Source organism: Lepisosteus platostomus, chromosome 11 (genome assembly GCF_059453375.1).
Source record: "Lepisosteus platostomus isolate fLepPlt1 chromosome 11, fLepPlt1.hap1, whole genome shotgun sequence".
NCBI lineage: Eukaryota > Metazoa > Chordata > Actinopteri > Semionotiformes > Lepisosteidae > Lepisosteus > Lepisosteus platostomus.
The window spans coordinates 7,621,017-7,643,914 of record NC_142621.1 but is presented as its reverse complement, the minus strand read 5'-3'; the positions used below and the strand labels follow the sequence as shown (position 1 = coordinate 7,643,914).

The following is a 22,898-nucleotide window of genomic DNA, read 5'->3' as shown; positions in this document are numbered from 1 at the left end:
CCCTGGAAAGATCAAGGCTCTCGCTGGAAGGATGCCCAATCATTAGTCTTCCTGCTAATGGCCAAGCAGATTTAAAACAAAAAATACAATTAATTGGTCGGTGTGCATATTATATTTAGTTCCAATTTTTTTTTCCTGAAGTGTTACAAAAATGCAACTTCCCTGTACCCCTCAACAACAAAACAAATCTGACAAAAGCAGCCAGTGGTTCGGGCAACTCCGAGTGGTTTGACCTTAGACCTGAAGTCTACTCCAAACAGGCGCTTTAAAATAATTGTTCGATGCAAATCTGAGAAAGGAAAACTAACCCTGGATTCAGAATTGGGCATAAATGCAAACAATCCATTAACATTTTTCTCACAGGTTTTAATGATGTACTGCAGCACAGCAGATTTCACAGTGTAAAGCCGATCATTCCAAAGACTGATTTTTTTTCTCTATTTCTTAAATAGAATCCATTCATTTTACCTGCACTGACATTAAATTAAGTTTTTAACCACAGAGTGTTCAATATACGCAAGTAATCTTTGAGAAAAAGATCTATGATTGAGGATCTTTTTTGGAATATAAGAGAAATGATCTAAACCATTTTCAATCTACTGTAAGTATACAAGGGCACTGATAAAAAGGATGTCACTAGTATACTGACCCCCGAATATATTATACTCCCCTAATTATCAGCAGTTCTCACAGGGCATTTTAATTTAATTCTGAATATTCAGAGCTGCACATGCATACATATAGTATGCTAATGTCTTTCAAAGCAAACACAAATAATGTTGGGTTTCGGAAACACACTTCTCAATTTTTAATACTATGCTAATATCTAAAAATGTTTCTGTGGGAAACTAGCAATATGCTGTTTTTCTGTCATCTTTAAAAAAAAAGTCTATAAAATACATTCTGGAGGTTACTACTTTAACACCTGCAGTTAGTCTCACTGTAAGCCACCTGTGTATCATTCTGATATCCACAGGAAATTGAAGGGGTGAACTGAGATTTCTTCCAAGTCTCACCAAGTGGCAAATGGAACTGTGACACAAGTACATTCACTTGGATGAAAACCCAGTTTTGACTAATACACAGAAGTGACCACAGAAATTGGCCTGCTTTTCCTTTCATGTCATAATGTCCATATTTGGTCTACGTTGAGTATTGTTTCATCACCTAAATTCTATAATGATCAAGAGGAGAACACACTTCATCCAGTACACTGCTAATAATTCAGGCTTAAACAGGAATTCCAGAAAAAGAAAAGTGAAATCTATTTTTTTTAATGCTACTCAAAGCTGTAACTGAACTTGCTTTCCACCCAAAACTTGTTGCTGTCACGTAGGGGACTTGATAGGGGACTTGATAGGATTAACAGAAGAATAATTCCACTCAGAAAAATTAACCTCCGTTTGTTCTCTCTCTTGTTGGCTGACACAGCTCCCCTTTCTAACCTATTTAAATGACTTAATGGCCTCCTTTCATTGATGAGAGGTATGCTAAATAAAAAAAAAACCACATAGGTCACATTAAGAACTCCAGATATGTTTGGGTTTTGTGTCTAATTTCTTATAATGAGCTGTTTTGTACAAAATTGAACCTGGTCAGTGGCAATCACATTTTGAAATGTGACATTCTTTAATTATCTGCTCCAGGAAACCGTGACAAAAAAACAGGATGACATCAAAATTATGTATGAAAGAGGACTCAGGAATACATTGCTACAGTATAGTGGATATGATGTGCATATGAGCGGATGTGATTCTTCTGTGTTTGTTTTATGCCAAAAGAACAAAAAAAAAAGACAGTTTAACAATGCAAAATGTAATTTCTCACAGATTTTTTTAACAAGAGAATTTGGTAATTCTTGGAGAGGCTGGTCAGATTATTAATCTTGCCATTAAATTCTTAATCTTTTTTCCTTATTTCAGATAAAACCCAAAAGATTATCATAACAGCTCGTTAGATTTAAGTGAAAAGGCAGAATGGGTGACACAGCCTGAAATAAATACATGTGGAAATGAATAATAATAAAATAACTTCAGTTAATTCATTACATTCCTTGCAGGCAAAACTCATTCATTATCACAGTTGAAGGCAAGCTTAGTAACAATTTGCCTTAGAGGAAAAGGTTCTTGCAAAACATATTTAGTTACTGACCTAAACCATGAAGTGATAATTTATTATTGTACAGAAAGTGATTCATTCTCATCCAGCTGAACAAGAGGAATGAATTTGTGCTTAATATACCCCCAATTTATTTTGGCTGCATTGAATACCACACTGGCAAATACAAGATAAGTATCATTAATTGATTTTTCTATAGTTTAAAGTGTGTGTTGGTGGTGTGTGTGTGGTGGGTTGTTTTTAATTTCCAAGTAAAATGGTTGACTGTTATGTATTTCTATTCCTAATTACTCCATCCATGCAATATCAGAAAACTGCTTGCACTGGTGATATTCACAGAACCTGGAGCTATTTCAATACTATGTAGTGCAAGACGTGTGTATAGTTAGGAGATGGAGAAAGGGACTATTTAGACTCTGCACAGAAGGTACTCCAAACTGGAACCAAACCCAAGAGTTGCGAGGCAGCAGCACTGAAAACCTTGTATTACTATCCATAATACGGTTACAATTCATTTTGAACCCCTTTCAAATAGAGTTACTTACACTAATACTTTTGACCTGAATTGCTGTGATTTTATGCAGTACAGTGACTGACTTGTATTATACAGCAAGTGGGTGGTGCTTTATTTGTTAAGCATAGTAATTATTTTTTTAATTGTTCTTTGTCAGGGTTTATGATATAAGCACACCAATGTGTGCCAAAGAATATTTTTTTCTTTAAAGTGGATCATTCCTGTATGTGGCGGGATCAGACCTACATTTAATTTAATTATAAGCATAATTACTCTACGCATGGTTTTAAAAGTATCACTAACTGTATATCCAGTGCTTTGTAAAAGCATATCAAGCTGCCTGTAACCACAGTTTTATTAAGAATCCAATTAAGCCAAGGGACATAGCATATTAGCCATTTATCCTATTACACAATTTAACTTAATCCCCTTAAACTAATATCAATTCATTTATCAGAAGAGCCCAGAATTAATTAATTTGTTCTGAACTAACACACAGTTTAACCTAGAAGAACTTCTCATAATTATTTCCCCTTGTCTTCTACTGTATATAGCTTTTATTTAGACAGTAGACAACTTCCTTTGTAACACAAATTCTAATGATTCAAATTAAAGGCATACGTTTATTTTCAGGCATAATTAAGTCTAAGTGACATCATTCTAGTTTGTAACCCCCATTAGAGCTTAACGAAGGCTCTGCAGACATGACTACTGGAAGTTGTGTTCCTCTAAAGACCTGATACAGCAATGCAGGGACTGTTACACCTGACTTAACCTTAATCACATCCACCAAAAAAGTAACAAAATTGTTTTATACAAGGTGAATGAGTATCAGCCAAGGTGAGGTATGTTGTATTGAAAAAAGATGCAATTATCACCTTTTCCTTTTGCCATGATTGGGCAATTAAGGTTCAATGAGCTATTTTTCAAGAGCTTTGTGTTATTTTGTTAATTTATTTAAATTGCAGTGGTAATAATGCAATGTGATACATGGAAAATGTGGAGCAAAATATTACCTTCATAATCAGAATGATGAAGAAACAGAGATGTGACACAATTTGCTGGCCTCACTCTTGGCTGGCAAACACACTGGACAAGCACAGGGATCAGGACAGCACATGTTTTACAGGGAGTATGCAAAGTGAAATGGAATATCAGAAAGGAAAACAGAAGTGGTGTACAATGAACAGCCTTCGTACCTTGTTTTGCAGACTTTCAAGGATGTAATACAAATATGTTAGAACAACACCAGCATAGATTTTAAATACAGCCTTCCCGATTATTTTGCTCCCAGTAACTGAGTATTGACTTTAAATTTAACCTTGCGCTATTATGGAAGGACTAATTTATTTCATTATTGTTTGCAATGACTCATTAGAGGTGGACTTAATACAAACTAGGGCCAGGACTCACTAGATGTACTATCTAGCTGAGTAATAAAATATTAACAAAAAACCTCTAATTGGAATCTTGTCATTAATGGTAATGGCTATCACTCTATCAGTGGTCCTTCTGAAGAGGTAATGATAAGCTTGAGATTGCAGTGCCTAATTGATACGTTCAGTTGTTTACTTCCTTCCAGCTGTTGCTCCACCATCATTAGGGGGAATAAAATGAGCTACGTTTTTAACCATCTCAGTGCCAAGATATTTTCTAGACAGGAGTGAAATATGAGAATATATACCACCCAAAGCAACAGCTGCAGGACAAGTACAATTGTCAGTGTGGTCAAGGAATGCTTTCACGGAAGCACATGCTCTCTGTGAGCGCAGAGAAAGGCATTCTTAATTGAAGTATAATATCAGGATAAAACAGTAATATAGGAACTACAGTATGCCTGGGACTTAATACAAAGAGGACATTAGAGGGAAGGTTACAAACTCTGACCTACTCAAATAATAATTTAACTTTAAAAACACAATTTCAAAAACATTTTTGCTGAAGGAATGAAATGGTACCTTTCTTCTCCTGGAATTCTCTACCAGTGCAAAGCCCATTTCCCTTATTAAAAACCGACTCCAGCCACAGCTCACCAGGCATGGATACACTGTCCATTCACATTACGGAGGCAATCATAAAAACAGAGCTTTCATTAATCTCGATGACTTGAATGAAACCCTAGCTGAATGAGGTTTGCAGGGGCAGCCCATGCTGCATTTCAGATAAAAAAATGGGATCCCCAGATATTTTTATTTTCAGGTTCCCCTTCTCCCTCACTCCCCTGTTTTTATAATCACCTGTTCTACGGTTAACTATCCTCATGGCTACCATCCATGTGCTATGCCAACACAAGCAAAGAGGAGGTCGTTTTCTTCCAAAGTGCAGATCCTCAAGCCACCTTCCATTTTTTCACGCTGAAAGTCCTGCGGAAGAAGTAGCATCATTGTAACAAAATTACTTTGCCCTTGATGACTGAGGCTCCAACAGCTGATGTCTGCATTATAGGCCTCAATCTAAGGTCCATACAAGTGACCTTACTAGTTGCACTACACTACAGGGTTCCTCAAAGAGCACATTCTAAATGAAGCACAACTTGAAGTTAATTTAATATATACAGTATATAGATTCAAAGCCCCCATCCATACTTATCAAATGCAAACAGCAATAATCAAAAACACACATCTGTCGCATTGGTTTAATTGAAAAAATATTGGGGGTATTTCATTGTCAAATCAAATTGTCAAATATTAGTGTTAGCATACTTATATTACTTATTCACTAGAATACCCCCAAGTACAATATACAGTACATGAACAGTTTACAGTAAAACATCCTGAGATCTACTGGTCTTGCTTAAGATAATGTTTTAAAAATTATGGATTATGAAGACTGCTGACTTTTCTTTTAAAAATTAGGAACATAAGATGCACTTTGGACCAGCTATTTCTGACTGTGTGGTAGTTTAGAATTCACTACCCCACATTCTTCCCAATTATCCGTGTATGTACTAAACAGAATCACTGATATAATCCAGCAGGATGAATACTGAGTAAAGACCTCCAAGTTATATTTTATTATTAATCATGCTTAACAGGTAATCATTATTTATTTGAGCATACTTTAACATGGAACAAGGAACAACATACATTTGCATTGCATTGAAGGCACCAAAAAACAACTCATTTTGAAAACACTGAGAACTATGCCCAACAACCAACACCCAACATCGGGCAGTGCTACTCCTTTATACTCTACAGTCTCTAACCTACATTGCCTTGATAACCTATACAGTTTATACTATATATATATATCAATAGACAGTATTGTACAGTAGATATCCCCCTCACCTTCACCCAATGGGCTGAGAAACTTTCTTGCTGGGTTGTATAAGGTTCCCTCCATTTTATATCATGTAATGGAAAGTTGTAAACTCATGAACTGACTTAAATGAAAGAAGAACTTGTATTGAAGTACTAAATAAAACAATATTTGTCCTAACACATATGTGTGTATCAATTTGGCAGCCCAGTGGTCTATTAGAAGTGAACTGGTCAGAATGTCTTATGTTTGTACAACATTCCAGAGGTTCTAATTTATTTCTGTCCTCTCTTTTCCGTGAGCTGTGCAATTTGGCAAATAAAATACTGCTTCTGAAAAGTGAATAATCCTGTTACTATTGATTCTGGTGTGGTAGAACTGCTGAACATCACACTTCAGCATCTTGCCAAGCAGATTTGGATTTGTAAGTATAGTGTAACTCAGAAAAACAATAAGTCATTGTTGAAAACTGTTTACCTGGTATATTTGTACTTTCCTCCAAACGTGTTACATCCATCACGATTAAGGCCTTGTGAACTTCATAGCTAAAACTAAAAGGCTAACTGTATGAGGTCAATAAAAACAAAAATACACATAGTACTGTATATACAGTATACAGTATATCCCAAAATGTTATTCATTCTGTAGTTAATGTCATATTAAATGGGGGGTAACATAGGGAGGAAAATGTATGGAAAAAATGTTTAAACGATTAAGAAAATGTGCATTTAAAATCACCAAGAGGAGTCACTTTTTTATTCAAAGGGTTATGGATGTTTGAAACAGGGTACCTAGCCATGTTGTTGGAGTTGATATGCTGTACATGGCTTCTTCCAAGAAGCAGCTGGTTGAATTCCTTGAATCAATTAGCTTCTAAATCCAAATGGATCAGATTGACTGATTAGCCTCCTCTCATTTCATGTTCATATGTAGTTTAGGTACCATATATGCATAAGGCTTACAACAATAGTCTTCAGTGTTTACTGTATGTTTTAACCTTATTTAATAAAACTTACATCTGTCCATTCATAAGGCATCAGCCTGCAAGAGTTGCATGGATCTGAAACTGCTGCAATTTTACAGTTCACTAAATGTCTTATGATTATTATATAACAAATCTTGATTTTAACAAAACTGTGATTTTTACAAAGCTTAATCTACAATATATTGCATTTGAGAACAATTAATGTAGCCTTGGCTTCATCTGTGGTCAAATTAAAACGGTTTTGTAGCTCCAAGTATCAAGTATTCAAGTATCTTCTCCAACCTTCATAAATTAACTTACATTTGTATCAATGTATGGCATTTGATGTATAGATTGAACCACCAATTGCTAGTGTTATTGAATTTGAGTTCAAATACATTCACTGTAGAATGTCCTTCAGGAGGAGATAGTGGAAGCGTTGATTACTTAGTCTTCAGATCAATTTTTCAGGAGCAGGCTGTTTGACATCTTGTGGTGCAAGCAGAAAATAGTTCTATTCTTACTGAAAAAAATACAATTGATCATAAAAAGTGGGTAAACTATCAGTTCTCTAAACTTCAAAGACAAGCATCCAATATTTTTTAAAGACTGAGCCAGTGTACCCATAGAGCAGTTAGTTCCAAGTTCAGCTCAAGCTCAAATAGGAGTTTATTGAACTATTTAAGAAGTGTTGTGGTCCCTGTACTCCCTTGTTCACACTTCCAAAGGATATAAAATCAATACCCCTTCACTTTCTAAACATAAGTCCTCCCTTTCATGCTCCTTTGCATCCCTTAGGTCACCTTTGCTTACATTGCTTTTGAAATACAAAGTTGTGGCACCTGTTAGTACCCCTTTCCTCCACAGGTACACACAAGAAGACCACCAGCATAGTGCATCAGTCTGCTTAGGGATTTTGTTTTCACAGCTCTACAATGCAAAGCAAAGAATACTTAAAAGAAACAAGTATATTTCATACTGTTTTCAAGTATTACCAGTTGATTTATTATCCCACACACCCTCCCAGCTGCACGGTTTTCCATGTAATTGGAATGCTATTACATTCAGACAACTACCTTATCAATGTCTAAGATATGTATTAAAGAGTAAAACATTATCCGTCTGGGATAAAAAATGTAAGAGAATAATTAACAATACTGTCTGTTCTATTCCCTGTGCATAGAGTTTCCAAGCTTTTATAATGAATTTTGTAATTTTGCCATTTGTTCTGTCACAGAAAATAACTATTCTACGCAAAAGGCCTTTAAGATTTTTAGTGAAAATACAGCCATGCTGTGAATAGGAGGTCCATTCATTTAAACTCATTTGTGACGTATCTTTGGCGCATGCTCTCAACAGTCTGTGCTTTAGCCTAAAACTTTTTTCACTCTCCCAGCAGAGCCTTCCTCAGTACCTTTTTCAGATGGATTGGATCTCTCAATTAGCTTTTCCTCCAACATGGGGCTAGGCAGAAATTCTAGGGTTTTCAGTCTAAACATGCACTAAAATAAGAAAGAAATGGTCATGAAACTAGCTGCTTGTGGCTTTATATGGCCTCTTATTGGCTGCAGAATAGCTGGTGCATTTAACTACAGTTCATGCACTTTGACCGTTTGTTCACTTTTCAAAGCATGAAAGGCTTCTGTTATCTTCAAAGCTCCAAAGAGCATAACTGCAAAAACATAACCGAGTAAAGGGGACGCCAGAAAGCTGTGAACCTTGACTGACTGCACATTCAATCTTGGGAAATGTGACTTTTTTTTCCCCAAGATATGCAGTCTAATAAAACAGTTCATGCAGAAATATAAAACATGACTGGAACTGAATGATGATATCTCTAGGGGGGGAAAAAAGGAAGCACAGAGTTGTTTGGACAGATTTTTTTTATTATTATTGATTTAGTCCTTGTGTCTCATGTTTGTCAATAACCATATAAATCAACATAGAAAATAAGCTCAACACTGCCAACAAAAAAAGTTTTGAAGGTAGTGGGATGGGTGCCTGGTTAAAGGCAAGAACTTACTGGCAATATAGAAAGAGAATGCTAACCGGATACTCACACCATCTCTAGGCACACATCACAGAGCATCGAGCACGAAAATGACATTTTGATTACTTTCAACAATATCCTGTTTGCACTGCTTGAAACTGGATTTTGTACAACTATACTGATCCTCGTAATGAAATGCTGGTGTGTAGGAAATAACTTTTGTTTCTATTAGACTTAAATATCCATATTGAACACTCAAATCCCCCGTTTTGCACCAACTGAGGTGGTTTTAGGAATCCTCCTTGGGTTTTAAAGAGTTTGCATTACAGAAAAATAAATCTGTCCAATACAGCATGGGGGTCTGGAAGGCCACACTTCTTTACCACTGAATTGCTTCATCGGACTTTCTGCTAATATAATTTTACTTTTTGAATATAAGGTGAATATACAGGACATAACCATTAATATACAGTATGGTTTTATCTTGTGAATTTAGGAGGTCCACGTATTAAACAATATAGTCTATTGGAATTGTAGAAATACAGGATAAAATGGATATCAGTAAAAGAAAACTTCTTAAAAAAATCCAGAAATAAACATTAGAAGAATATTACTCAGAAAGCTAGCATAAAGAACATAGTCGTTAGAAGTACAGGAAACCACTTGGTCCATCTTGCTGCCTGGGTGCTATTAAAACAATCAAAATATACTACCTGTACAGTTGCTAAAAAAGTAAGCTATGTTAAAATTCACTAATAACAATTACTATTAAACAAAATTCAAGGTTGAATCAGGAGGATACAACACTAAACTACTAGAGATGGTCGTGAAGTTGAATGTTCACAATGCCATAAGCATTATGATCCCGTAGGTTTCTCATGTAAATGTCATCTTACAATGGGTTGCCTGGCAGTGCAGTCTGAAGATCTTTCTTAAGAGTGCTTGCAAAAATGTTTACCCTTCCAGACGCTGCTATGTGTAGCCAGTCACTGCGGAATCACCCTGCAAAAGCTGTATACAATCATATTGGTTTTATTAATTTACACCATGTTTACAAACAGCTTTAAAATGAACAGAAAAAAACATCATTTACTGTAGTACCTTTTCACTACAAATGCACTGACAATGGCCACACCACCTTTGTTCAAAATGTAAACCAGAGGTCCATTTTGTAAAGATCACAATATTTAAAACCTATTCACATTCGGCAAGTACTTTAAGACGTGTTTTAAGTTTACCCTGCTAAGAACCCCCCCCCAAGCCCTTAAGCCTAAAGCTGACAGCACAAAACGAAATGCTCTATTTCCTTGTGGCAGCTAACTGCATAGTTTGGCCAACTCGTAATCCACGGCATGGGGGAGTTTTGCTGCAAAAGACTGCAGGGAATCGCGGATTCTCACCACCTCGCTGGCCGACAGCTTCAGTCGATGGCGTAACAGGCAGGAGAAGAGGTCCAGTCTTTGCTTGCCTTGGCGGGACAGCATGTTCACGCGGTCCCGAATCTCGAGCAGCTGCAGCAGAGCAGAGTGCTGGGAGCCCTGTGTGTAGGGATAGTCCAGCTGCAAGATGAGGTCTCGGATGGCCTCGGGGTCAAAGGGCATGCTGTACCCATAGGAACGGACACTGTTGACCTTCAGGTATCCCAGGTTCCGAGAGGGATCAGTTAATTCCAAGGGTTCGTAGTACGTAGTTTCGTTGCCATTGGAGTTGGTAGTCTTGATCCGGCTCCTCAGATAGATATGGACGGTTTCGAAGAAGGTCTTCCACTTGTTGCCGAGCGTCAAGGTCCAGTTGGTGCATTGTGGGAAGCCGTCCAGTGTAGTCCTTTCCCAGTCTGGGAAATGGTTCTCACTAATGGGCAAGAACCAGCTCTCAGAATGGCTGCCTCCGAAAGGGTTGATATAGACAGAGAGAACGGGCTCTAGTGTGCTGTTCCGGGTCAGGCAGATCTGGACGGTCAGTCCCAAGAGCATGTGGACCAGGTTGGACCTGTACTTGTTGCTCTTCAAAGTGAGCAGCATGCGCTTCCTCCAGGAGGGGTCAAACCAGCTGTTGAGCTTCATGTCGTTGCTGATGAATATGGCGTGCACCTCAATGCGGCTGTCGTGCTTCTGCAGGAGATACTTCATCTCCAGGTCCTGGAAGTCTGTCTCCAGGCCAAGGTAGTGTTCTGGGGAATCTGACACTTCAGGCCGGCAGGAACCCAGAATCAGCACGTAGCCAGGATTGCAACTGCCACAGAGCGCTGGGTTCTCTTGGGCACAGGACGAGCAGCTAGCGCCGTCCCCCACTACACAAGGGAGTATCCCCTGACAGGAGTCCTGCTCCATGGGACAGGCACAGCTCTGCAGCTCCTCGTTGAAGGTGCCTGAAAGGTTGTTCTCACTGCAGTACAGAAGGGACTGCACCTTCTTCAGCCAGTAGGTTAACGGTCTGCATGAGAAACAGAACAGGGAAAATAATACGCATACTATGAATACACTCCAGTTATTTTTATAATACATTGCTTTCTGAATCCTGCAGCTGTCATCTCTTAATCAAGTCTCACGGTGCTTCTGTTAGGAAAAACAGGTTGACCCTACATACTGTAGATACATACACATGACACCCAGATGCAACTGGGACTGCCTGAATTAAACAGGGTTTCTGAGCCTACACTGCATATATTACACCACTACTGGATAACATGAATTCCTTGAAAAAACAGTTCCATTCACTCAATGTATGCACATTGAGGTGTTAATCTGAGTGGCTCATTCTCATTTTCATCTGAGCACAAATACTATTGTCTAGTCACAGACCACAGACGCAACACAGTTAAGAGGTGCCCGAAGGTCTTCCAGTGGGGAGGCATTAGACAAGTATGAGCTGGCAAACTTGAAATCAAAACTCCCCTTGAGCTGGAAAGCATCCATTTAGCTTTGCGAGTGTAAACAGGGGAGAAGTACAATTCTTGTTTTATAGTTTTGCTTTCTGCAAGTGTAACCTAAAGAGGGAAAAAATGAAAGCCCTCATAAGGTACTGACACATTTATTCATTTAATTTCCTTAACTGCAGCACCATGCAAGTGGTGACTCAGAATGATGACTAATCTTGCTATACAAGTCAGTCTCTTCCCCCACCCCCAATCTCAGCATCTCAGGATGCCACAGGGTGTCTGGAAAATCTGTTTCTAAACCACTGGGGCCTTTATTTTCCTATTCACAGTGTGATTCACAGTTCTCACATGCTCCGAAATGCGTACATCCAAAATTAAACTTTGAATAGCAAGAAGTTCTTAAAGTCTTCTCAGAAACTTTTGAAAAAACAATGTATTTGTAAAAACGTAACAAATGTCACTGGTTTCAATACTGATTTTATTAGTTTTAGTGCCTATGAGTAACTACAGTATATTTACATTCACGTTCAATTAAATGAAATAAAATGGGTATATACTGTAACTGAAAACTGTCCAGAATAGAGCCTGTTGTTCAAATGCATTTCATGTTCCTTCACATCTGGGTTTTGGCTGGTTCATTGGGTTTTTCTAATTTTTTTCTCCAAAGTCATCACTATTGAGAATCACCTGGAACGACAGTCAGGGGCACAACTCACCTCTCTCTGGGCAGCCTATACTGAGGCTGTTTATCACATCGTTTACTGAGGTTGAAGAGTTTCTGAATCATCTTCTGGGCTTTGCTGTAGATGTGTTTCATGCTGCCCTCTAGCTTCTCATAGAGGCGCTGCAGGCTCATGTCTTTGCTCCACAGCTGAAAGATTGTGGACATATTCAGCAGATGATCTAGTGGAAGCCTCTTGACGAAGGACTTAAACTCATCTGAAAGAACAAAATGTCATATAGCGATAAAGAAAATATGTATGCATAACTATATGAGTTATATGCAGAACACACCAGGGTGATATCCACTATGCCAGTTAGAACACAGCTTTTGTCACAGGGCTAGCGATGGGCTGTGACACTAGACAAACACTGCTCCAACTTCAGTTTTACACGATGGAAAAAGGATAAAAATGTAAAAACGGGAACACAACCCTTGTCATAACTGTTAGTGTAGTAGGAACAGTGTGTGACCATTTTAACTTTTTTAAGCATTTCCAATTACTACAGGAGATTTCTGTGTTAAAGCAACTGAGTAAAGTAGGGGTTGTTGTTTCACATGATATTCAGGACAATAACACTGGTTACCCTGTAGGGTCTGAGCAACCCTACAGCTGGAATCAACAATTAGCAATCGACTATTAGTATACACCACACTTCACACAACAAAAGCAACTGTAAAAAGAATCCAGTATAAATAAATAAGTAAATATTAGTAATAAAGTAAAACTTAAGGGAAGTAAATAAATATAGGGTAGGAATTACAAAATCTTGTGTAAATGTGCTTCATGATTAGAATGTAATCTGTAATTTTCTATGGGTTTGTGTTCAGCTCAGTCCAATAGAGAGAGGCTTCAGAAGAGGACCCAAAGGGACCGAAAAAAAGTTTTTCTAGTGGTTTTCTAGTGATGAAGCACCTAGTTAAAAGCAGGTTGCATTTTTAAGGATACCTTTTATTAAAAACTTCAGTGAAGAACCATAAGAGACCAGAGCATCCTGAAGACTTATATTTAAAGAAGAAAAATCTTAAAGGTCAGATTTCATTAAGACAAGCTATTTTAAGTTTCCAAACTGAAAGAGTCTGCACACGTTTCACAAGGTGACCTACTTGTTAATTTGCACATTTTGTTAAGTAGTCATTTCAAGTCTACTTACTCATTATATCCATGGAATGACAACACAGAGGTGAAATGAAGAGGCCAGAAGCCTTTTACTCATTAATATCTTCTATGTGTTTTTAAAACATTTGTTAAAATAGAGGAAATGAATGACTATCAATATCCGCTGAGTACAATACAAAAGCGTTCAGTTGCTCTAAATGTAGGCAGGACCTAACCTGAGTTCTCAAACTCTTTGTTGTAATTTGTCAACACTTCCTTCAGTTGAACCAACTTCTCTTCCATAGCCTGGATATCAGCAGTGGGGCAGTTGCACTCTGGGAAGTCAGAAGAACATTGGCACCAGCAGTCATTGTCCTTGCAGACAAAGTCCCCTTCAGAATTGCAGGTAATGTAGCCAAGAGCTGCTCTGATGAAGCTCTCACGCAGGTAATGAGGAAGTATGACCTGAAGACCTAGAAAAAAAGATTTGAAGCTTGAATTGTTCTTCAGATACAGCATCTCTCTTTTACTTCATGAGTAATTCATTGTCTTTACCAAGGAGCATAAGCATGAAGTGTAAGCATAATAATTACATGCACTGTACAAGCGCATTAAGAATGTTTTATACCACTAAGTTTCTCTTAGCACTGAACAGTAAAAACTTTCAAAAGTGTAGAGTCAGACAGCCTGCGTGGCACTAGATTACAGCTGAAGTATGGAAACATCAATATATTGAACAGGGCATTAATATACACCAGAGATCCAACTTACAAGCCACATTTAAGATCCATCAATAGGAAAATGTAATTTAATCAATCATCTGTAGAAGAGCAGGCTAATTTAAATGAGCAAATCTCCATAACAGGCTTAAACTTAAAGTTAAATATTTATAGGGAGAGAATTTGGTCTTAAATCTACAAAACCTATTAAAACCATGAGTAACAGTAAAGCACAAATGTTCTTGTAGACTGTGGTTTATTCTTCAGTATAGGTTTTTTCTTAGTTACCCAAATTGAATGTGCCTTTTCAAAATGTTTATTTAGATTCCACTTTACATTGTTTTAAAGCTAACCTATCCATGTCTTCTTAAAAATTGCAGATTAATACTGTCAATTAAGACTTTATTGAACCTTTTGGCACCTTTACAACATTGTCCACAAAGCGGCTTCTACACAGAGCTTTCATAATATGCTATACATTATGTCAATGATTCTTTTACAAGGGTTGCATGGGAGTCTACAGTATGTATTAGATCAGGTTGAAGTCCATGTAGGAGTAAAACCCATCCGGTCTTTATCTCACCCAAAGCTAAGCATTTTTCTTTAGGTGATAATTATACTGAACGATTCAACAGAACATACAGTATGACCATGGATGAGGTTGGATTCCCTGACAGCAAGATCACTCCCTTAGAGAAGTATCCCAGCTGAGTACTGCTAGGTATTTTAATTAAAACTGAAGATTTCCAACTAAGAACTCTTGTGGTGTAGTTGGTCAAATGAGACGTTATTAAATAAAGCCTAGTGCTAAAATGCCTGTATTTCAATATCTTTGCTTTATTTTCCCAAATTATAGTGCAGTTGTTCTTGCATCTCACAGCAGTACTTCCTTTGGAACCTGCTGTGAGAGTAATCTGAGACAGTTTTCTATCTTGTGTTTGAATAGAACAATTTTTTTAAAGCTTTTCTCTTCTACAGCTATTAATTCTTTGAGATTCTAAAATCAGTCTGGTTCACGGTTAATGTGGCACTTTTCTTTTCCCTCCAAGATTTACCCTCAATTGTACATCACATTTTTGGCTTTTAGAAATAAAAAAAAAGTTGAAAAAATTCTACTTCAACAACACTCTTTTGAACAGTGGTGGGTGCCTGCTGTGATCTTGCTGTAATACTGCATAGACTTTGCAGTAACTACCTCAAAAGTACTCAATGAGGTTCAACAAGAAAAAGCTTAACTTGTAAAACTACAAACACAGATCTGAAGGAATACATTCTATGCATTTTCACTCTCATTCATGAATGGGTAAGCAGTTTCTCCACTATTATTGCTTTCCCTAGACAACTACATATTTCAATATTTCAGCAACTCCTTAACTATTGCAGACATTACCCTGTTTTTCTAACTCAAGCACAGTGGCAGAGAAAGATCACACAGATTGCAATGCAAAACCATATAGTGATCAGCTGACGGAGATATCAGTCATACTCCAATTCCAATCCAACACAGAAAAAAGTTGCTGATTTTGATCAGGATTTTGCAGGAGATGGAAAAAAGTGTACTGGCATGATGTACTGAGAATAAGAATCATGAGATTAGAATACTGATGAGCTGCTGACTAACTTGTGGAGGTCTGAGAGGGCCAGCTAGGACAACACTCCAATTGCCTGCTCGTGAGGAGACTGGAAGCTGGTATAACAGACTCAGTTACACAGTGTTAGCATGATTAAATGAGAGCCTAAGGACTTACAAAAATCACATTAAGAATTTAGGCTACTACAGACAGCAGACCAATTCGTGCTCCAGGCGAACAGCTGAGACTTTTCTGTAGGATTCGTAATGAATATATCATCGAGAAATAGAAAGCAATAAAACAGAGCAAAAGGCTTGTAATGGGACTGTCCGCTAAAATCTTTCTGTTCATGCACAGCATGGTTTGACCTAAAGAGCAAGGATCGAGAAAACCAAAAAGTTCTGGCTGGGTGCAATCTTATATTGTACAATCAGTAGGTTTGTTCTGTTTGTACCATATTGACTTGTCAAGAGGCTTGGGTAACATAAAGGGCTATGAGTAGGTCTTCTTCTGGTTGACATCATGGGAGGGGGAACATTCTAAAGGTCATGACATGGTGATAATTAATTCTGATGAAAGGGAATCTGTGCAAACTCAAAACCATTAAGGGCTTTAATAAATCCTTGTAAAAAGACCTCAACCCTCGGATTTTATAATGCCACTGGACATTATCTGAAGCCAAAGGAAACGATAAAGCAAGAAGTCATTAGTAATAATTTTAGAGCAGTGAAAACTCTATGGTAAACCTGCTTTTTAAATCTGAATATTGAATCATCTAATTATGATGTATATGTAGGAAACTGATGTACGGTGGAAGGCAACGAAATCGTGCGCGATGCAGTCCTGCAAAATGTTAACTGTTGAAACGGTAAAACACAGACGCCAACCCAATTCAAATCAATTCTGTCCCTCGCTGAATGATGAGGATTCTAACTCAAGCAGTTAAAGGTCAGAAATTACAGTTGCTGATTTGTACTTCTAATAAAAATGCCAACTAAACTACAATATCCACTCGTCTCTGTCAGGCCAATATGGTCACATTTTGGGATCACGAGAATGGCTAGCCTGCCTTGATGTGCCAACCTTGCTATCTCACTCCTGGATCAATTAGTGCGAAGGGCTGCAAGCTTATAGTGGCAGCAGATCAACTTGAGTAAAGGTGATAGGTAGGGAATCTTCTCTGGCAGCTGCAAGCAGACTTTGCCAATTTCCATTAGATATTCCAGGGGCTGCTAAGCAAGTGTGATGGGAGCAGCCATAGGAACTCCTTCTCTGCATCCTAATTATGCGAAGTGAAGATCTGAGGCGTGTCAACTGGGCCTGATGAGCAGCCAAGTGGTAAGAGGGGAGGGGGGAAAAAAGCGAATCTTGATTAAAACCGCAGATTTCATTTTCATTTCAAATCTGCTATCACTTTCTCCAAGCATCACGCTGGAGAACTGAGAGGATACCTCAGGGAAGACTGGTACAACACAGTCGATGATAAAGAACATTTTTCTTGTATTCCCTGATGACATTTTAAGATTGTGAACTGTATTCTAGATTATAAAACAAAATGGCAGGACCAACTTCTCCCAGGGTTTGGCAGTTGGGATTTATTCTCAGATCTATTCACACTAAATGGGAGGTGGCAACATCCTACGAGATATTTTATTTCCATTTATCTGAACAGATTGCTGGTTGCACTGCGTCCAGAGATCAGACTAAGCCAATATGTTATAAACTAGAGGCAGACTTATTCACTGCTGCCAAAAATGTAAAACCACATTTACTGAAATAAAGAGACAGTTTGTAAACCTTTATCCAAGTTTTTATTATTCATGTTCAAATATTTGTTTTCTTATTGCTTTTATCTCAGACATTGCTTATGACCTTTACCAAAGTTACTCTGCGTTAGAGATTTTAACCCAAAGGTCTTCATTTCAGACTGTACAGAAAAAGATGCAAGTGTAAGCATTTTATGTCCTTAACATGGCAAAGCACCATGCTTTATGGTCGAGTAGGCAGATTAATAGGAAATGTTGAGATCAGATAATTAAATATCAACTTAAAAATTATAACAGTGATTTGCATTTGTATTCATGATATGGTTTTACCATTTTTTATCTTCATTTTCTTTAAGAGGCAGAGAAGGTACTCCTGTATTACCCAAAAATGTGCTGAAGGAAGCTAAAAAAAACAAAAACAATCGAATAACACTTTAATTGACCTGACTAGAAAGCTTTAGACCTGCAGACCTGTATGTAAGGTTAAACACTAAAGTCCCTTTAAGGATAACTGACATGCTTTGTCAGACTGTTACAGGTCTGCTGCTATGACTGTACTTTCACGTCTTTATTATGTACAGTGTGTGCTCACCTCAGTGCTGGGTGAGACTGATGAACAGCAGGGGTGATTCTTAATAAAACGGGCAGATGCATTTTTTCTGTTAAAAAAAGCCCTCGACCGTGTGCTGCTCATTAAGGAGAGTGGAGCCCAAGTGTGAGATGCTCCCAGGATAGCTGGTTTAAGCAAACTATGGTGCAAGGTGACCTCTTTCCCACATTTTATCTTACTACACAGTACCTGAATACAGAGCACAACAGAATGCCGGACCAATTCGGCTTTACTGCAGATAAAATGCTGATATGGGACAGAATAGTTGGCTTAGTTGCACCCTGGTATGGTAGCTGCAAACCTTCAAAAGATAATTTCACATACCTTGAGCTGCACCGTTCCCTCTTCAGTAATTGCAGAAGATGTGCAGTACACTGCTTGTCAATGATTTAGTAAGAGATTAAAGGTACTCTTTTTCTTTTCAAACTGTCATAGGGTATAGAGTAATATTAAAAGGAAATCTTGTGAATAACTGATTTGACAGATAGTGAGTGACCTTCTGTTTTTCAGAATGCCTCTGTCTTTATGAAAGGAAGCCTGAACGGTATGATCTCGGTATCAAAACCTTTTTTATGTTTTGCCAGAGGCACACTGTTTCCCGAAAAGTAGTAATAAGAGGCTCTTAAACTGCAGCAAAAAATTGCCTCTTTTTGAAATTCTGAGGAGACTTTAAAAAAAATGATTCATAGAGGGAAACCTTTTAACCCCTTTTTCTTGTATCAGACGCTATGCGCCGCACTTTGCTTTAACAATGTATCTGATAACTGTGCAGATGGTTAACAAAATGAGTCACCAAAAGCTTAAATTAGCTAAACGCATATGGTAAGAAAAAACATCCACAGGAACTTACAATTACAAAATTACAGAATTACAAAAATATCATAATATTACAATTACAATAACGTCCCCCCATCAGACTAGATGGATAGCATGTGGAACTGTATTAGTTTCAAACTGATCTCTGTAGGAAATGTATAGAGTGTAAGCCAGTATGTTGGTCTGTTTAGCCTAAGTGAATCACATTTCAGAGGAAATATCCTAGCAACTAAATAAGAAATAAAAACAAAATAGTTTGACTTTTACATGCCACATTTAATTTGCTGTTTTATCTTCAAGGATATTATGATTGTGACAACCATGCATGAGCTAAATAAAACACAGATACACACACATATAGAACTTTCAGAACTGTCCAGAAACAGCTAGAAGAAATCCTTGGATACATTAGCTACTAACTACCAAACATCATCAACTGGGCTTGATGGGCCAAATGTAATCTAATTTAAAGTCTTTACGTTGTTCTTAAATAGATGTGTACCATTTTATTTTAGTTTTTTTTAGTATTTGCTAATCGCTCACATCTCTTTGCCGTAGTAAACAAATTAACGTCAAAAACATACAATTTTCCTGTAGAGTTACTCCATTTATTAACATGCAATCATGTCTCCCAATATGCTGTCAAAGTGCTGGTTTGTATTCACTGTTTAGGAATGGAATGGGATTTTGGATGGAATTTTGGGATGAGGGTTGCGCTACAATTTAGTTTTTTTACAGCAGCCTTTTCTAAAATGCAGATTTTGTTGATATTTTTTGCTGCTGAAAGGCTAGTTCTTTTTTATCCCAACCAATTATGCTGGCCTAATTTCATGGCTTGTTGGGAGGCATCCTTTACATCTCAGTAGTTTTGTTACTGACACATTTTTAATGAAAGGCGTGTGCGGTACAGTGACATTACTTCCATTGCAGTTTACAGCCTTGTACTCTTCTGTTGCCTTCATCAAAAGCCATGTTTCCCTCTCATGTTTTAATCAGAGGGCTGGATTTCCTCTCTTCCCATGTTTTTTTTATCTTTGTGAAACCAAGGACATCTTGAGTTTCCCGTAAGTAAATTAAATGGCTTCTTTTTGAAACATCTGTTTCGTCTCTCAATAGGGAGCTGTGGTGGGTGGTGTGGAGCTGGAATACAAGATTACCTTTTTGATCACAGTGGGACAGCAAGGGATGCTTCTTAATTCGAGAACAGCTTTGCTGCATTCAGTGGAGCTGATGTGGTGGGTCACGGGCAATGCTCCAAAATGGGCTGGGTTTGAGATGCCACTGTTCTAATCAAGTGAGGTTCTAAAGTGAACTAGAGGATATCCACCCACGCACTTCCTCCTTTTTCATATTTTGGAAAACACTACACGAAAAAGTAAAATGCCAAAAAAAGGTACCAATCCATTCAACACTGTATTGGGCAAGCTAGCTTTCAACAACTCCCATTGTACTGTAGAATTAAAAAAAACATACAAACTGCTTTTAAAAAACTGAATGCATAAAACTCTGAAGCTAATTAAGAAGAAATGCTTCTTATCCTGTGTTCTGTCATTTATGTATCTCTTTAAACTACGAGTTTAATACTCCCAGGTAATGTTGTTTTTTTCACTGTTTATTTCCAATTTTCCACTGATGGAAAGACCTCATTAGCTCACCCGTGTTCACTGGATGGATGGCTATCTTCAATTGCAAGCTCACAGTTTAACACAGCATTTGTGTGATCCGAGATTCTTGAAAATGGTATTACCTGAGTGTTTTGATACATCTGGTACGCTGATACTAATGGCCACATTAAGGTCTCGGCTTAATACAGAAATATTGAGCACCTGCTGGTGGCAATATCTTCTATACTTAATCACATTCTGTAAATGACGTGCAATTGTATCATTACTGTGCAGCAATTGATATTGAATTACATAATATGAAACTGTGAACTAGTGTTGGTTTAGTCCTAATTAAGACATCACAGAAATTAAATATATCAACATATTCCTTTAATAATTTACTACCTTCATATGCAAAGACATGATTTGTTTTGATCCATGTGTTAATTAAAAGACAGTTAGGGGTCTAGCTTCAGACTATCAATAATTAAAATTTCCCACTTTATCTTAATTGTGTTATGATAATATCTTAATTTTAATTTGTTCATTTAAGCGGCTCTCTTAAGCCTCTGAATGCAATGCCATTAAGTTAGGAAAGGAGGACACAATTATGGTAGACACTAGCCCCCCTCAAAAAGCATCCGTCTCGCCATTTCATGCCAGTAAATAGAAGTCACATCTAAATCATGACCGATTTCAAACAGGGGAAAAAGTGTTCTTCCAAAGATAGGCAGTAATCGTGCATCCAGAATTGGATATTACTTGTGGGGGTGACATAGTAGCTTGGCAGTCAGAGCTGCTGATGCACAGCTCTTGGGTCCCAGTTTTGACTTTAGCCTGGGGTGCTCTCTGGTTGGAGTTCTCATGTTCTCCCAGAGATTTCGTGGGTATTATACTTTCCACAGACATGCTGGTTGGGTATAATTGGATATGCTCAATTGTCTTTCTGGCTCCCTGTGATAGACAATGCAGAATGAGAGCAACCAGTATACAACCAGCCCCCTTCTTGTGCCTTAGACTTCTGGAATAGGCACTAGGTTGCTATAATCTGGAGAACTGGCTTTTAGATAATGAATGAATGCATGGAAAATGAATGAATACTTGTAGGATGGGATTAGCCCCTGAGGTCTCAGTTACACTACAGACTTACCTTTATTGACTGAATTTGTGTATGAAGTGATAAATAAAAGCTTATTTTGTGCACACAGATCAAAATGCTTTTTAAGCAACAGTCACGTCTTTGGCTCAATATTGTCTAAGCCTTAAGGAATGTTTATTTTCTCTGCTCAAGACAAATATGAATTTGGATGAGTTCTTCAAAAATCGCTTGGCAGGATGTTAATGAATTTTAACGTTGTTAAATTTCTAAATGTGGAGCGACGCAACTAGTGGAAAGTAATGCAGTCTTATCCAATTCAGTAAACATGGAACATGGAAAATAAACGGCTCTATCACAATTCAGCAATTCAGCTAGCACTAAGTAATACTTCCTCTTCTTTGTGGTAGTGTACGCAAGAACCGATTAGTTTAGGCTACAGATGAGACCGACCTCTCGCTAATGTGTCCCCCCTTGGCCACATTACCTTGTAAATGGATTTTGTTTTCAGGGCTTTGAACTAGAACAGAACTGACAGAGTCAAGGTTGTCGTAGTTACTGCATCCAAGAGGGCCAGTCCTGGTTTCTGTTACCTAGGAAACAAGAACACAAAAAAAACTTCAAGGTGCCGTCGACAAATTATTCTTAAAACTGATATTTCACTTGCAATCATTAAATTGGACAGATGTGGAATGCTTGACTATCAACTTACAGTACACCCAACAGAAAAAATAACCTTAATGACACTCATGGAACTAATTATTACTTTGAATGTTCTGTTTTAATCTAAAATAAGCTTGAGATATTAATTTCCAGTCAGGTATGAAGAAGTACTTCAGAAAAAAAAACACCTCAGGAGTAACTGAACACTAACTACTTGTTTTACTGGACAATGTTAATCATTTGTGTTAACTGTGGACAGGAGGGTCTCCATTTTCAGGAAAACAGGCAACATGAAATGCAACAACATCCCTAACAACCATTTGATCACATATGGTGGTGTGACAGAAAAAAAACAACATTTTATTGCTTATTCTTCTGTACTGGAACCATGTTGATAAAGACCCAAAACATTGAGATACCTATCAATATAATAAAAGCACTAGAACCCTGTTCACCAAGAAGTTAAGCTTCTAGAAAAAAATTCTAAGCTCTGAGCATAAGTCAAAATATT

The 22,898-nt window shown here is 37.6% G+C and overlaps 1 protein-coding gene across 1 annotated transcript in view; it reads right to left on the bottom strand.

Moving 5' to 3' along the window:
- Window positions 1–8,719: 8,719 nt before the first annotated feature.
- Window positions 8,720–22,898, bottom strand: part of LOC148651894 (BMP/retinoic acid-inducible neural-specific protein 3-like) — a 49,539-nt gene continuing 35,360 nt past the window's right edge. Inside the window, exons 5-8 of the mRNA XM_088598176.1 lie at window positions 22,212–22,317; window positions 13,779–14,015; window positions 12,439–12,661; window positions 8,720–11,277 (exon numbers count right to left, since the gene is read on the bottom strand). Coding sequence (XP_088454302.1) covers window positions 10,161–11,277; window positions 12,439–12,661; window positions 13,779–14,015; window positions 22,212–22,317 — 1,683 coding nt within the window. The 3' untranslated portion in view covers window positions 8,720–10,160. The remainder of the gene's footprint in view (window positions 11,278–12,438; window positions 12,662–13,778; window positions 14,016–22,211; window positions 22,318–22,898) is intronic.